This window comes from Rhinoraja longicauda, chromosome 8 (genome assembly GCF_053455715.1).
Source record: "Rhinoraja longicauda isolate Sanriku21f chromosome 8, sRhiLon1.1, whole genome shotgun sequence".
Classification (NCBI taxonomy): domain Eukaryota; kingdom Metazoa; phylum Chordata; class Chondrichthyes; order Rajiformes; family Arhynchobatidae; genus Rhinoraja; species Rhinoraja longicauda.
Genome location: NC_135960.1, coordinates 13731199 through 13748570, shown reverse-complemented (window position 1 = coordinate 13748570; position 17372 = coordinate 13731199). Strand labels below are relative to the sequence as shown.

The 17372-nt window shown below is 37.4% G+C and overlaps 1 protein-coding gene across 4 annotated transcripts in view; it reads left to right on the top strand.

Moving 5' to 3' along the window:
* rif1 (replication timing regulatory factor 1) overlaps positions 1–17372 on the top strand; it is a 50421-nt gene that overhangs the window by 8312 nt on the left and 24737 nt on the right. For 3 of the 4 annotated variants that reach the window (XM_078403353.1, XM_078403352.1, XM_078403350.1), the window contains exons 4-21: positions 1640–1736; positions 1975–2105; positions 3137–3228; positions 5830–6019; positions 6608–6700; positions 7255–7393; positions 8026–8177; positions 8716–8833; positions 8930–9100; positions 9506–9616; positions 9878–9940; positions 10132–10232; positions 12050–12136; positions 12421–12494; positions 13395–13575; positions 13737–13844; positions 15443–15592; positions 16937–17024. In XM_078403353.1, the coding sequence (XP_078259479.1) occupies positions 1640–1736; positions 1975–2105; positions 3137–3228; positions 5830–6019; positions 6608–6700; positions 7255–7393; positions 8026–8177; positions 8716–8833; positions 8930–9100; positions 9506–9616; positions 9878–9940; positions 10132–10232; positions 12050–12136; positions 12421–12494; positions 13395–13575; positions 13737–13844; positions 15443–15592; positions 16937–17024 (2146 nt within the window). The remainder of the gene's footprint in view (positions 1–1639; positions 1737–1974; positions 2106–3136; positions 3229–5829; positions 6020–6607; positions 6701–7254; positions 7394–8025; positions 8178–8715; positions 8834–8929; positions 9101–9505; positions 9617–9877; positions 9941–10131; positions 10233–12049; positions 12137–12420; positions 12495–13394; positions 13576–13736; positions 13845–15442; positions 15593–16936; positions 17025–17372) is intronic. The other variant, XM_078403351.1, reaches the window with a different exon arrangement.

The window sequence follows — 17372 nt, the reverse complement described above, 5'->3', positions numbered from 1 at the left end:
TGTAAAGCAGCAACTCTACCGCTGCGCTAATAATTATTGATTAAAAAATTTCTTAACATTAAGTTATTACTAATTTAAATATGTGTTTAAAAAACAATATATATTTTAAATGGGGCGGCAAAACTGCATGCAAATGAACGGGATAATGCTCAAGGTAGACATAATGGGACAAAATGTAAATTTATTTACCCACATCCCATTGATGCATAGTAGTGGAATGAGCTGTTACTCAGCTTCAATGGTGTATGTGCTGCCCTATGGAAATCTGGAATGTGCTGACACAAACACGAGAATGTACACAACCACCAGCTATCTGTCAACACAATCTGGCTTGTTGCAATGAAAGAAGTCGCTTGATTGCTAATTGCTTTCATTTAGTTAAACAGAAAAGTAGATTAGCTAGGATCACAAGAATAGGTTGTTCTCGGGCTTTGGAAATTGAGAGTTACTCTGAAAGCCTTTGAAAGCTCTAAAGAAAAACGTCTATCTTTTTGTGTCGTTACATCGTATAGATAGGTCCGTCAGATTTTTGGATGTAGCTTGAGGAAGGTAGCTAGTTATCAGTGTAAAATAAAATTTAATATTTTCATCCTGAATCTGATATTTTGAGGAAACATTTGCGCTGCAGTGTGCCATGCTGTAAAACAATAACATCTGGCCTATTCTCAATGTTTGTAGAACACTCTTCTTGTATTGCCCTAATGATTAACTTTTAAGCTATATTCTTTTCATCCCTAAGCTGAGGGCAGCTCTTTAATTTAGAATGGGTAAAGAATTGTTGCATGTATTAGGAGCGGGAATAGCCGCTGGTCCTCCCAAGTTTTATTTGCTGTTTAATAAGGTCATGGTTAATCCGATTGAAACTTCAACTCTGCTTTCCAGTCCATCCTTGTAAACTTTCATTACCTTATGTATCAAGTATCTATCAATCTCTGTCTTAAGAATACAGATGCTCCTCAACTTACGATGGGGTTACATTCCGATAAACCCATTGTCAACCAAATATATCGTAAGTCGAAATGCATTTAATACACCTGTTAACGTGCCGGAAGCGGGCTGCGGCTCGCAGCTGTTGCCCAGCGTTTGCACCATCGTTAAGTCGAAGCATTGTAAGTCGGGGAGCATCTGTACTCATACTCTGCCTCCAAAGCCATATAAGCAAGAAAGAGAATTCTGAAGACGGGACCCTTAAAAAGAAAACTTTGCCTTACTGCTGTCTTAAATGGATGACCCTTATTTTGAATATGAGTAGTCACCCAGTAATAAATAGATTGCCGTACAAGACCAACCATCCTCTCCACATCCACACTGTCAATAATTTACTGATCTTCAATTTAGGCTCTTGACCCCAGCAGAGTTACTTGTGGAGTGATTTTGCTCTTTTTGCACTTCAAAATATTTAATTTAATTTTTTCCTTCATTCCCACCTCCTCACAACTCTAATTCTGAGTTTTAACTCACAGTAGTTTCATCTTGCTACGGGTTATTGACTGTCCTATGCTTACAGTAGATTAAACCTAATCTTGGAGCAAATCCTTGCCGATGAAATGATTTAATTGTAACAGTTTGTCTCACTTTAAAAAATTTTTTTAAAGCTTGCAGGTTGATCATGAATTTAAATTTCTGTTTGCTTTTGAAGGGTCATCTTTCCAACTTGGATTTGGAATTATGTAATGCAGCACTGCAGGCCTTGGGATTCTGTGTCTTTCACAGTAATATTAGTGCTGCGTTGCCAGGTACATTTAACAGTTTTTGTGCTAAACTTTTACAATGTCTTATTGTACTGTTATTTTCTGGACAAATTTATGCAGTGAATTTGAAAACAGATCAGCCAGGATCTTACTGCCTTATGTAACCCCATTTTAAAATGATGTTTCCCCCAGTGTAAAGTAGTAATCTTGCCATGCTATTTATAGTAAACAACATTGGAATACTCTCAATTGGTTTACTTTATGATATCTATTATCCCTGCAGCACTTGAAGCTAAACAGTTGCTTTTGACGCTCTGTAATATTGCAATCACCTCAACCGATAAGAATACATGTACAAGAGCCCTTTGGGTAATGGCTAAGCAGAACTTTAGTCCGGAAGTAGTTGGAAAAGAGGTGAGTTTCCTCAGGAAATAAGTAAATAGTGCTGTATCTTCAAAACTCCATGTCTAAATGTTAAATGGTAGGACTAATCTCTAATAAACTAAGCATATTATGTAATTTTTTTATCTTTAATGGACAGCATAATGGGTAGTTCTGCTTCGTAGGTGTCATAGAGCGATACAGAATAAAGATGGGCCCTTCAGCCCACCTTGTTTTGAGGGAAGTGATTGATCAAAGAGCTAGAATCTGCTAGATGGGTCAATTGTCTCCTGCACAGAAGACTTTTTTTACTTAACGGGAAATTGGGAATCAAGATACTTACTTTCTTCGGTTGTAAAAGTAGTAGTTCTGTTCAAATTAAGGAATCTGGCTTATTTGAATAGTTTTTTTTAAACTTGAAAATAAGTCAGCGGACTGATGAATTTTCAGCTAGCTGGCTGGATCAATTAGACAAATTCAAGCAGTGCCAGATTTGGTGGTGGGGGTAGACATTGTAAAGGAATATTATTTTTTTAATTTATGATAAAGTAAATGAATGATGTCTATAGTAAATGTTAAGCCTCCTTGACAATGCTGTTAGATTCATTATCAGTCAATACCAGTTTGGTGTTCTTGATGTGCTCTTGTGTTTTCTAATTTATATATATAAAGGAGTTGGTCCCATAGTTTTATAATGCAACCTACTTAATTAAATCATAATAATTTAAGTATAATAAAATTAAAATTGGGTTCACTAAATGACTGAGTGTGAGGGTAACTAAGCAGGTTAATTAAGCAACATCTCTGGAGAACATGGATAGGTGACATCAGGTTGTCCAGACCCTTTAAATTGGATTCTTAACTTGTAAAATTATTTAAATGATTTTAAGTTGCTTTTGCAATAACAATTATTTTCAACTGGTTGCACTATCACTGCTATGTATGATTAGAATCACCAAGTTTCAGTTTGAATATTTGTTCAATAAGGCCTCGTATTATAATGGACACAATTTTTGTATGTGCATTAAATCATTAAAGCAATCTTGGTGTTTTGCCATATTTAGGTTCCAAATATACTTGCATCAGTGGAAACAATATTGACTAGAGATCAACCCTCGGTGGTGGTTGAACATGAAGCACTAAATCTCATTGTGAGGTAAGTGCGGGATCAAAGTGTGATTGTGTTTCCTGCAAAAAATATATTAAATTGTGTGGGAAGGATCTGCAGATGCTGGTTTACACCGAAGATAGACACAAAATTCTATAGTAACTCAGCGGGACAGGCAGCAACTCTGGATGGAAGGAATGGGTGACGTTTCGGAATCTTCAAGTCTGAAGATAGATCAAATGTACTATATCGATAGTGTAGATAGTACATTCGAAGAAGAATGAGGAGGATCCTATGAGGCTGCAGGGTGACTTGGATAAGTTGGGTGAGTGGAATGGGTGACGTTTCGGAATCTTCAAGTCTTTGAAGATAGATCAAATGTACTATATCGATAGTGTAGATAGTACATTCGAAGAAGAATGAGGAGGATCCTATGAGGCTGCAGGGTGACTTGGATAAGTTGGGTGAGTGGGCCGATGTATGGCAGAAGCAGTATAATGTGGATAAATGTGAAGTTATCCACTTTGGTGGCAAGAACAAGATGGCAGATTATTATCTGAATGGTGTCAGATTAGGAAAAGGGGAGGTGCAATGAGCCCTGGGTGTCCTTGTACATCAGTCACTGAAAGTAAACATGCAGGTACAGCAGGCAGTGAAGAATGGTAATGGCATGTTGGCCTTCATAACGAGAGGATTTGAGTTTAGGTGCAAGGAGGGCCTACTGCAGTTGTACAGGGCCCTGGTGAGACCACACCTGGAGTATTGTGTGCAGTTTTTGTCTCCTAATTTGAGGAAGGACATTCTTACTATTGGGAGAGTGCAGTGTAGGTTCACTGGAGTTTAGAAGGTTGAGAGGGGATCTTATAGAAACATATAAAATTCTTAAGGGATTGGACAGGCTAGATGCAGGGAAAATGTTCCCCATGTTGGGGGGAGTACAGAACCAGGGGGTCTCAGTTTAAGAATAAGGGGTAGGACTGAGATGAGGAAAAACTTTTTCACCCAGAGAGTTGTGAATCTGTGGAATTCTCTGGCACAGAAGGCAGTGGAGGCCAATTCACTGGATGTTTTCGAGAGAGCTAGATATAGCTCTTCAGGCTAACGGAATCAAGAGATATGGGGGAGAAAAGCAGGAAATGGGTACTGATTTTCAATGATCAGCCATGATCATATTGAATGGTGGTGCTGGCTCGAAGGGCCAAATGGCCTACTCCTGCACCTATTTTCTATGTTTATATATTAAATTGGCAATTTAATATATATTGAAAATTTAAGATGAAATGCAGTAGAATCGTGATTCTGATTAAAAACTTGCAAAATATTCCACTAGCTTCCATTATTTCTTATCAATGAGGTTCCCTGAATTTGCCAGCCTTGGCCTTCACACAAACAGGAACAAGCAGTCCCGAGATTGCAAAATCATTGGTGCATAAAATATGTGCGCACACCATATGAGAAGTGTATAAACATCCTGATGTGAAAATCAGCCTTGCACACCAAAGTTATGTAATATTAATCTGACATGTTCCTTATTGTTTGATGTTCAAGTAGTTGGTCTAATAATTAATCAAAATAAGTGGTTTAATAGTTATCTTCAAAGCTGATTATTTATGATAGTGAGAGAGTGGAACTCTCTCTGAATAGTTTAGTTTTTTTTAGTTTAGTTTGTCACGTGCGCCAAGGTACAGTGAAAAGCTTGATTCTTTAAATAAATTTTTTTTAAACATAAATCTCAGTTTAAAAATGAGGAAAGAAGATTAGACTTGCCTTCCATCACAGTGAGGAATGTGGAATCCGTTGTGGTGGATGTTTATGTTAACTTTTATGTAGTTGTGTGTCTTGCTTTTTTTAGTATGGCTGTATGGTAATACGAATATCACTGTACCTTAATTGGTACACATGACAATGAAAGACCTTTGAAACCGTTGAAGGTCTTGAGGTTGAATTCACAAGTCTAGGTTGCCATGTACTAGATCCTTGGCAGGGTTGTTGTATCAGGAGTAATTTAAGCAGGTTGGTCCTATATTTAAGTTTGGAAGAAAGGTGATCACATTGCAACATACAAAATTATTGCAGAGCTTCATAGAATACATGCAGCGATAATGTTTTTCCTGTTTATGGTGTCTACAACTGGGATCAACTATTAAAGATGGAGCACAAGAAACTTCTTTCCCCAGACAGTAGATACTCTTAAGAATTTTTATCCAAGTCAGCTGTGCTAGCTTAATTGCTGAATCTGTTCAAAACAAATCCTTGGATATGAAGGAAATCAATTGTTAGTACAGAAAATTGACTAATGTAAAAACTTTTCCAATATTTGTGTTATTGGTATGTTATTTATGTGCAGAAATGCATTATTGTTTAAAGAAAATAAAGGATGCAAATTTTATTCCGTTAAAATATCTGTATATTCAGTTCTGATTATATTTAATATTCTTGAAGATGCTTTTTATTGTATTAAATGAAAGTTGATGCTGTGAATCTTGATCTGTAGCTAAATGCCCCATATTGTTTTTAATTGCCTAATACATGGTTTAGAATATGTGTACAGATGAACTGTTTTTATTGGGAGAATTCTATGCCATTTAAGGCACAGTGAAGTAAACCATAAATAATGGCCAATTCTGAAACTTTGCTTTTTTTTAAAAGGCTGTTGGAGCAGACACCTGATCAAATGGGGCAAGATGCTGTTCGATGGGCCAAGCTATTACTTCCTCTTGTAGTTCATTCTGCCCCTAAAGTGCGGTTGCGGGCAGCAACAGCACTAGAAATGGGACTACCACTTCTGCTCCAAAAGCAGCAGGAGGTGGTTATCGTAACTGAGGCTTTAATGATGTCAGTAAGTATGCTAACAGACATGGAAAACATTTATCTTTCTATTATACTCTTTCTATTATACTAGAAGAATAGTAGAATTGTGACTTCTGTGCAGTGTGTATGTGTATATATATATGTATATTGCACTTTTTGCATCATCCTAGCTGCAATATTGCTGGCAGGAGTTCCACAGGCAGTATCTTTAATTTGTAAAGTTATTGCAGCTCTAACCACACAAGCAGATTCCTCTCCAGGTCCTACAGCATCCTTGGACTTGGAAGTACGGTATTGCTGTTGTAATCAATTCCTTCCCAACAGCTTATGGAAGTTCCTTCAAGAAGATTGTGTTTCAAGATGGTGGCTCATTTCCACCTTGAGGGCAATTAAAGATGGGGAACAATTGATCTTTCCTGTGACAGAAAAGAATGAATTTTAAAAAAGCACTTCTACCTTGCCATGTATAAATTTGCTTACTGTAATATTTCTGAACAGCAGCTGCAATCACAACTCATACTTGCTATGGCACTGAGCTGTCCTTGTTTCATCTCGTGACTCAATCTACATTTTGTGCAATATTTTAAATAAGCAACATTCTAAACTTTTTATCCAGAAACTTATTCCAGAGCTGCAGAAACTCTTTGCGTCGAAAAATGAAGCATTTGTGCTGAAGTTGTGGCCCCTCTTTGTGAAGCTTTTGGGAAAGGTGAGATTGTCAGTGCCATTGCTTTTGTTTGTACCCATTAAGTAGAAGAGGGATTATAGGAAAGGGTTATATCCAACTTATTTAAGTTATGTTGTTATGAACATGGAATGGAGTAAATTAAGCTGTTACAATGCTATGTAGTAAAGGGTATGGGTGAGGGAGTAAGAATGGTGGGCCAGTTAATGCTTTGGGTTGATGAGCTTTGCTTACTGATCTGTAATTTATCTAAACTCAGCTATATCCTTGTATCTGTTCCAGGCAAATAATAGCATAGAATTAAAAAAAAAAAATTTTAAATACACGTGCTGGAAAACTTGATTTTGGAAATCTGAAAAGAAAATTTAAAAAATGCTGGAAGTATATTCCAATAAAAGTCCACCTCTTGCATTTAACAAAAAATACCAAGAAAGTAATTGGATCTATTGCACACGTTTTTAAAATTAACTTCAAGAATGATGTATTTAATTGTTATATGCACCAGGAATGGAACAATGAATTTCTTACTTAACTTTCTTACTAAAGTCATCTTTTTCCACTTTGCACTCCCTTTCAAGTCATTACATCGTGGAGGAAGTTTTATTAATTCTGTCTTGCATTTGGAGGAGTTGGGCTTCCGTAGTAGCTCTCCAGTAGTGAAGAAAATAGCTTTCATTGCTTGGAAAAGCTTGATTGATAATTTTGCTTTAAATCCTGGTATGTGGAAACTGCTTTATTTTTATGTTGTAGAAAAGGCAGTTAAAGTTTTTTACGTTTTTATTGTACTATGTATACTTACTTTCTAGCAGTAGGAGAATATGCCATATGTGTTTTTGTGCAGCAATTATTTCCTTTCCAATCACTGAGTGATTTTAAAATGTCTGCTGATTTGCAATAAGACTGAGAAGAGATGCCTTCTTGGGTTTCTGACAGTTCAGATAAATCTTAACTGATCTTGGGATCTGTCCTTTTAAAAGTTATCTGATCACAACCTAGATATGAATGAGAAGAAATTTGACTAATTTCACAGATGCACTGAAATTCTCCCAAAGTGGTCTATGATTGGTTTTGATTAGCTTTCAATTCCCCGCTGTCTTAATTTTAATGAGAAACTTTGTTAAAAGTTTTTTTTTTTTTTAAGGTGTTTGAGCTTGAGACCTTATTTATTTTCAGTTATGGATTAATTTGAATTGAGTTTCTGGTCCCGATATGTTGTATAGGGAACAAATTTTAAAACAAAATGAAGAAATTAAAGAATTTCACAACTTGCTTTCTGATTATTTCAAATGCTGCTCTTGACTTTCTCTCCACCCTCTCCCTTCAGTAATTTTTTTTCCTTTCTTGTGCAGATATCCTTTGCAGTGTAAAAAGACTCCGCTTGCTCATGCAGCCGTTGAGTTCTGTTCATGTTAGAACAGAGATTCTAGGCCTTGCCAAGCTGGAGGTTTGGTGGTATTTGGCTTTACGGCTGGGTCCACAACTTTCTGCTAACTTTGAACAGGTAAGATGTCCTAGCAGATAGTGTTCAAATCAAAAACAATATTGTCCATTGGCTTTTCTGGAGCAGACTTGAATCACCTTATACTTTGACTCGTTTTAAGTTTTTAAATTTATCAGTGCCAGCTTGTAAACTAATACTACCCAAGACCTGTTCAAATTGCTATGGGGAAAATGGTTACATTGGTTTAAAAATTGATTTAATTTGATCAAAATGGATTCGGCATTGTATAATATCAAGAAGCATCTGAAACTGTTGTGCAAAGGTTGTATTAGAACTGCAGTTGGCTGGTCTAGATGATGTGGGTTATTGTCAAATATTTGGCAATGAGAATGTCCAATTTTTCAAAATTATTTCTGGTTCTTTAATGAAAATATAATTTGGTTTACGTTTCTGGCAAGCGTTTGGCCTCTGAAATATCAGTAATTAAATGCTGACTATGCTTTGTGAAGCATTACCTGTGAAGCAATGTAGCAGTATCTGACATCAACTATATTTTCCATGTGAGTATTGTATAAAAGATCTTCTTGTGTTTTGGTAGGTATGTGTCCCATTGCTACAAAATGCTTTTGGTGCTGATGGAACGACACATGTAACAGGATTATCTTGTAGAACCTCAATCTGTATACCTACAACCCCAGCCTCTGCACAGAAACCAGGTTAGGATTGGGATTTGTGAACTGTCATTCTGCATTACATGATGTGTTACCCTTTATCCTACCTTACCCACAGTCATATGCATGAATTCCTTTCAGCCTTTCCTTTGCCAAGTCCTACAATATCAAGGATGGAACTGAGTTCCAGCTTCTCTGCAATGCCAATAATACAAGCCATGCAGCTGGTGGGAGTTGAAATATTACTTCACTTCCTTATGGGTCCTGCAGTGACAGATCTAGTTAAACAGAACAAAATTCAACTCAGCCTAGGTATGTGTCCTGCTTGGTATCATTATATATTGCTGTCATTTGGCTTACTTTGTTTATATGTTTGAGTATCAGGACAAACCAGTACTGTGAATTATGTTGTTGTGGGACATCTGCTTGACACAGTGGGTTTTGCATTCCTTTGGCTGTTTTTGGAGTTGCTAGAGCTGGGCCAGAATAAAATCACAGCAAATGTAAAATTTTGTTTCAGTTGGCTGATTTAGGTCTTATCAGGAAATTGACCCAAGTGTAAATTGGCTGGATCTAAGATTTTTACAGATTAATTTGCAGAAATTTATACATATACTTTACAATGTACTTGTGTTATATTGACCCCAGGACATGTTTTCTCTATAGCGTTGTGCTTATTAATGTTCCCTAATTATTATGTACCTCTGTTTCCTACAGACCCTCTCCTGCATCCGTTAATTAACAGTCCTTCGTTCTTTTGCAAGCATGCTGGCATTCTGATCAATGCAGTTAAAGATGCATTCATTTCTGTGGGCAAACTGGGTGAAGGTAAATGGTTTCATAACATCAATTGTAATTTAGTACATGTTGTGTCCGGTACAGCTGATCTTTTTAAAGAGAAAAATGCTTGGCAAAATAATGTACCTATGGCAGAGTACACTGCTTTCAACAAAATTATTCAATTTCAGTTTCTCATTCAGCCTGGCCTATGTAGTGTTTCAGAACTTTATTTCTATTTAAATTACAAACATTTAGATACTTTATTACATTTGACAAGATTTATCAGCTTTTCATTTTTGTCTTCTATAGATTCTATGCTTGACCTTATCTGGGAGCATCTGATCAGTTATGTGAAAAATGGTATTGAGTCAGGTTGGTTGAGTTTCATGTACAGTATTCACTATGAATAAACTCCATTATTTTTCTTAGCTGCAATTGATTATTCTGCTCTTGATGCATTCTTAAATGCCAATTTCTTAACCATGCTCTAGACAGCTAAACATTTTAATGCAAAATAATCTAAAAATGTCCGTCTCTAATTTTAAGATGTACTTTACCTTAAGGCTCAAAGAAGGAACGGCAGGTCTCGGAGATATTGACGCTATTACTCCAAGCATTGCAGCAGATGGTCAATTCAGATGCTATCACAGCATACAAAGCTTTAGTAAGTGCATTAACTTTTGGGAAATGCGCAACATCTTTCAAATTTTATTTTAGCAACTTTACGATGTAAGACCCTCAAAAATGAAACTGGATATTGGTGGTACATGCTAACATGTTATCATTACTCTGAGTAATAACCTTTGATTTTTGTGGATAAAGTAGATCACTTGGCTAACCTGATCCATACTGGCTTTATAAAGGAGCAATCTAACTGGGACCGCTCCCTCATTATTGCCCAAGCCCTGTATTGTTTCTTTTCAAGCAGAATTAATCGTGCTTCATTTAAAAATATGACCTTTTTAAAGGCTTGGTTAACTGGAAGTATTTCCTCCTTGGTTGGTGACATGACCCACTGTTACAGTGGTTATTGACACCAAAACCGCTTCAGAAAGACTAAAGTAGTGAAGTAAATTAGACTGAAATATAGGTTGAGACAGTATAATCTTTAAATGAGTGCTACTAAACACCTACAACAGATGGTGCTTAACAGCTTGACATAGGCTTAGGACTTGGAAGGGGTAAACTCAATGGCATCACGCATCCTAAATCCTCCTGATACTTGACGCATGTAAATGTCTAAATTATTGCCTTTGTTATCTGTTCTCTACCTTTTTTATTCCATGTGCTTCACCCTCTGTCCATCAACAAGGCATTTTGTGGCACTTCCACAACCTCAAGTTCATTATATACAAAATCAACCAAATTTCCCCTGCTGGCTCCCTGGTTACCTGATTAAATGGTTTAGAGAATTAAACACAGTTTGCCATTAACAAATCAGTACAGATTTTCCCAATTCCCAACACATACAATTGATTGAGTGGTCTTTGATTTATTAATTCTAAGAATTCTCTCGACACCTTCAGGTTAAGCTGGCAAAGTAACAATTACCGGAGGACTTTTTTAATTTGACAGCAAATGAATGAAGATTAACTTATTTTACCTCTGTAATCAAGTGCTAAATAATAAAAATCTAAATATATTGAAACCCAGCTGCCCTCCATGGTCACTATTTCAGTCCCCAGTAAAACTGAATAAATTTTGCCTTTTGCCTTCACTGTTGTCCTAGTTGTAATTATCTAACTTCTGTATTAGAACAATTACTTGATGTGGATTTTTGTAATATTAATGTAGCAAAAAATATTGTCACTCGCTGCCAGTATATATTTTGAAGCACAGCCTTTGATTTTCTGCACAGTTCTAGCTTGATTCAGCAATCCAAACAGTGTCAAGTCAATCCTAATCTCTAGATAATTCGGCTGCTAAAAGTTGGTTTGTCTCAAAACAAATCGCTCATTAAATGTGAACAAATTCCACTCAATTCACATAAATTATTATGCAGATGCTTTGGTTTACAACTAATGTAATTATCTACTCAATCAACTTCTTTAGAACGTTGTTCGTACAGCGCAGGAACAGACCCTTCGTCCAGACTCTGCTGAACATGATGCCAAGACCAACTCCTATCTGCCTGCACATATTCCATATCCCTCCATTACCTGTATATTCATATGCCAATCCAAAAGTCTCTTGGATACTATTATCGTATTTGCCTCTACCATGCAGTGTATTCCAGGCACTCACCACCCACTTATTTCCTTTAAACTTTGCTTCTCCCACCTTAAACCAGTGCCCTCTAGTATTTGATATTTTCATCCTGGGGGGAAAAAGCTTATCCAGAAAGCTTGCTAGGATATTTGTTTTCATTGGTTGAATTTTGCCTGATTGCAAAAGCAGGGACTGATCAAAAATTGAGAGTCATAGAGGGGAAAGCAATTTATGAGTGTAACTGTTACTGATTTGTTTCTGTTTTCATTCTAGGGTTTTTTGGAGGCAACTGTCAAAGGGCTCCCTCAAAAAGTCTTGGGATCACCAGCATACCAGGTTGCCAACATGGACATTCTGAATGTATGAATGTAATTTGCGTTACATTGTGATGTGATATGGGGAAAATGTGTGCTTAGAATGATTGAAACAGTTTTTAAATTTTTGACAAGAATACATGAAAATCTCTTAAAAAATCGTGTGAAAGAATTAGCAAATTTGCACTTTTATTCATTTGAATTGCCGCATTGTAAATGGGATTTGCAATGTGACATAAGTATATTGGTTAGCTAGCCCAACATTGCAGATCCTGTTTAAAAAAAAATATCAATTTATTTAATTTAATTGTCACTGCTTTGTATTTCCAGGGCACTCCAGCACTCTTCCTGATCACTTTGCTCTTTCACAACAATTTAGTGGAATGTTGTGTGGTTGAAGAAAGGTATATTTGAAGTGTTGTATCATAAATGTTAAGTATTTGTGTTAAAGTTGATTTATTACATCGATTACCGTACAAGAAATATCACAATTGAATCCCAAAACCTTCATTTAATTTTAAGATGTACTTGAATTTAATTCTCAAAGAAGAATGACAAGTATCAGAGAAGTATGTTTAATATTGACTTAACACTTACCAGAATAAATGAGAAACCTTTTTTATTAAGCGAGTTAGCAACCTAGAATTATAAAGATGGGCAAAGTAAATTTAAAAAGGGGGGAAAAATTACAGACCTCGAGTAGAACGGGGCTGGCATCCATTCTCCAGTTGATAAGTTGTAATAACAAAGAGCTTATATCAAAGAAAGAGACAAATGCTGGAGCAACTCAGCAGGTCAGGATGCATTGGTCTGCCTCTAGTTTGGGGAGAACAACCAGAGCTGCTTCAGTCTGCATAATTAATGTCCCAAAACCTACAATCATTTTGATGTAGCTCTTTCCAGTACATTTCCATCTTAACATGTGGTGCCTGGAAATCGATAAACTTCTCCAGTGGTGCTCAAACTAGTGTTTTACAAAACGTATTTCTTTCCCATGGTTCATAAGTCATAGGAGCATAATTAGGACATTCGGCTCCATCATTCAATTGTGGTTGATCTATCTTTCCCTCTCAACCCCATTCTCCTGATGCCTTCATTAGTAATCAAACACTGAGGCGGGTTTTGTTTTGTCATATTTAGGGTATTTTATGTAAATGATGTGGAAAGATTGCAGTAGCAGCATAATTATTTTTCAATAAATTAAGCTGAGTTGCTCAATATTTGTAATTGCGACCATGATTAGTGTAAGAGAACACTTCCAGCAGGTGTGTAATTCTATTTTTTATATTTAATTTGCAATTTAGGTTTTTCACTATTCTTGAGACTCTCGTTGGTTATGGGTTGTCTGGCCCTACATGCTCACTGGCATTCAGTGAGTCCGTTTTAAATGTTGTTAACCAGTCTGCAGCACTGGCAGAAAACAAAGAGCACCTTTGGCGGATGTGGAGTATTGTTGTTAATCCATTGACTGAACGGGTCATCCAGGTATGCTATCTTTTTTCCCCTTCATCTGTGGTAAATGGCAGTCAAGAGTTAAGTATATCCTCTGATAGTTTTAAACAGACCTTACAATTTGGGTTTTGAAGTACCTTAGTGACTGCTATCTCTTCACTTTTTTGTGATTGTATTATTCTTTGTTTCCTTAGACAAATGAAGTAAATCAAGGAGATGCACTAGAGCATGATTTCCGTGCTATGTACATTGCATTGACACTACCAATCAATCACTTGTTTACCAAGCAGAATCTTCCACAGGTAATGTTACTGATAGGTATGGAATAAACTTGTTTAATGTAATGGTTCTCGTCAAAACACAATGTGTGGGGAGCTCAGAAGGTCGGGCAGCATCTGGAGGAAATGGACAGAGAGTTGGGTCGGGACTCTAAAGACTGATTGTAGTATGGGAGAGAGCTGGAAAAGAGAGTTATGGGTGGGATGGAGACTGGGAAGTGACGGGTGGATGCAGGTGAGGGAGATTTGATTGGCAGATGGTGGGCAAAGAATAAAGGTGGAAAGGAGTCATAAGAAGAAGGGATGAGTGAAATGTAATGCTGTAAGGAGGAGTATAGTAGGGAGGGGAGTTGAGAGAAATTAGTAACTTGAGATGTGAGAGGAGTGTTGACGTTATCTAAAAATCTGAGGTACTGTTCCTCTAGTTGCATGTGACCTCTCCTCCAATAGAGGAGATGAAGGGTAGAAAGGTTTGTATGGGAGTGGGAAGGGGAATTAGTAACCGGGAGATTTGGCAAGCCTTGGCGGACAGAGTGCAAGTGTTCAGCATAACGGTCACTTAGTTTACGCTTGTGATCTGGTCTCCAGTTATATAAGTAACTAGACGACTGTGGACCCGTTGGGTCCAAACCTCTCCTGCGGGCCCGGCAACCCCTGTTGGGTCCAAACCTTTCCTGTGGGCCCAGCAACCCTCCCCCAAATGACGACCTGTGGACCTGTTGTCAGCCAGGGAGTCTCCCCTGGGGGCGGGCAAGGGGGGGAGAAGAAAGGGGAGAGGGAGCCACTCACCCTGGCCCTGGGCAGCCATCGCGGCGGCCAGCAGCAGGAGAGCGGCCGCAAGGCACTGCGGCATGTTCGTCCTGCCGGCGGCTATCTTCTTTGACTCTGCCGCCGCGCTGCACCACAGAGGGAAGGTCAGGTGTGGGGCTGTATTTTGAGAACAAACAAACAAATGTACATACAAGATGAGAGTTTTAGTGATGGATGGATGGATGGATGGATGGATGGATGGATGGATGGATGGACGGACGGACGGACGGCCTGCCTGCCTGCCTGCCTGCCTTCCTTCATGGTAACAAATTGAAAGCTCCTCTCTTCTCAAAGAGGATACTATGGAGTAGCCTAATTGAGCCTTTTAAAATTGATAGCCAGTCATGGACATAATCAGGCCCAGTAAATTTAGTTAAGGATTTGAGAAATCTTATTTTGCTGCACTTTGTTTAAAAAAAAATACTTCTTGGATGGTTGCAACACAAGTGGAAATATAGTAGAATATTGTTAGGTTGAAAATTATCTAAAGCAACATTTTCAAAGCTGTATATGAGTTTAAATATACTTAATTTGCATCCTGGATGATTGGGGGCTTAGCTTACTGGTATTCATGCCTATTATTGTTGACAGAAATTTTGTTAGAGTTAGACAAAGTGAATGAATGGAAGTGGTAATATTCTGTTAGCCCATTAACTGAAAATAATTCCAGCTTAATTGAACAGCTTTTGTTCGCTGTAGTCTTGAATGATTAAGCAAATCTATATTAATATGTGGTTTTCCTATAAACCAGAATATGAAAACTGAACCTTTTCACTACTACTGTGCTTTCCTTCCACAATCTCCTCCTTTAGTCTACAGTGAAGTCAGTGCTGAGAGCTTGGGCTGAATTGTATAAAACATTTGCATGTTGTGCAGCTCTGGTGCCAACAGCTGAAGCCAATGTATGCTGCGAGGAGCTAAGTATCAAAATCTTAGCAATATTGGATGATGCCTCTTTATCTGTAAGTACCTTTTCAAATGCAGCAAGGCACTTATTGGGTGGCAGCAACTAGTCATTGTCCAATATTAAGTTGTGTTGTGGATGCATATGGTTGAATTTGTTTTTTGTTAAACTGCCACACATTTTATGCTTGTGTTGTGATTGGGGGAAATATCCTGTTTTCATTTTGATTCTGAAAAGTTAAATCATTCTCTAATCATAAACAGTAATGATTTATCCCCTGAACTAACCTGTCCAATTATAATTACTGCCTCTTGTGTACGTAGGCCTTCTCTTGGGTTTCACCAAATTTCTCGCCTTCCTCAATCTGATTTTAGTGCCTGTCTTTTGGATTCCTTATGGAGTCCAGTTTTGGAGTTCTCCCTGCCTACTGACCTGCCCCCAGGATAGATCTGGTGCAGTTTGATAAATTATTTTGACAGGCAAGGGTTAGGTGCCCTTTTAAAATTAAAATTAATATTTTTTTGAGGATTTAAGAGGCTTAAATGTTTTTCCAGTGTTTTTAATTGACTAAATAATTGAATCTTTAACAATGGGTCATCATGAGGTCCTAATTAAACAGTAAATATATTTTTGAATATTTCTACAACAGCAAGGTCACCCATTCTATGAGGTTTAAGGGACCAAGTTACTACTTCTGTTAAGTACAACTTATCAGAAATGAGCCAAGTTTTTTTTTTTTAAATCTTGAGCTGAATGGTTATTCACTACCATGTATTTGGTTGATACTTGTTTTTGGGATTACCGATTATTAGCAATTTGACTATCATGGATATTTACATATATTGATAGCTGTCTCAAATTTCCTTTAGTCAATTTCACCGGATCAGCAAAAGCTTGGAACTATGCACTCGAAGACTCTTCTTCAGACGTTAGTGCAATTAAGACGGTGTTAGTGCAATTAAGACCACTTCCATTCTTAGGAAGCTCAGTGTTAGTGCATTTAAAGATAGACACAAAATGCTGGAGTAACTCAGCATCTCTGAGAGCGTCTCGGGCACAGGTAGCATCTCTGGAGAGAAGGAATGGGTGACATTTCTGGTCGAGACACTTCTTCAGACGTTAGGGCAATTAAGACGGTGTTAGTGCAATTAAGATCACTTCTGTTCTAAACTAATCAATAATTTAAATTAAAATCGCTTCTGCAAACTAATCAATGACGGGGTGGAGTTGGGATTTCCAATGTATTCTGTTAAATTGTGGAGATTAAAACTGGAATATTTTAGGAATATGATTTTCCAGGCTGGATGTTCATTTGGGTTAATTGATGCTCTTCATCTAAATCCTTTAGCAGTTAGCCAAGTAATAGAATGGCTTTATTTATTCATTTCTTTATTTTCTTCAGAACTTATCCATGTTGGAGGTAATTGTTCATATTTTAAGCGTGATGGTTGAGTGTGTTGACTTTTCCCAGTTTCAACTAAAAGCCAACAGTGAGTACTAATGCTACACCTTGCTGCAATGTTTATTATGCCGTAAACTTGAGCAGATTTATGTTTTGAACTTTATTCATGTCATTTTTCTACTGATGTAATTTACAATCTGAAGTGAAGTATTTACTACCTGCTTTAAATGTAACCTGAAGTTGAACAGGAGGCAGCAAAATAGGGATGCAGGGAACTGTAGATCCTGGAATTTTAAGTAAAATACCAAGTGCTGGAGCATCTGAGTTAGGTAGCATTAACTGTCCTTTGGCCTTTATTGGATTTGTAGTACAGATAAAACTCTGGCCCAGAGTTCTCTGTCCAGGTCATGTTTAGTACAAGGCTGGCAGAAATTGG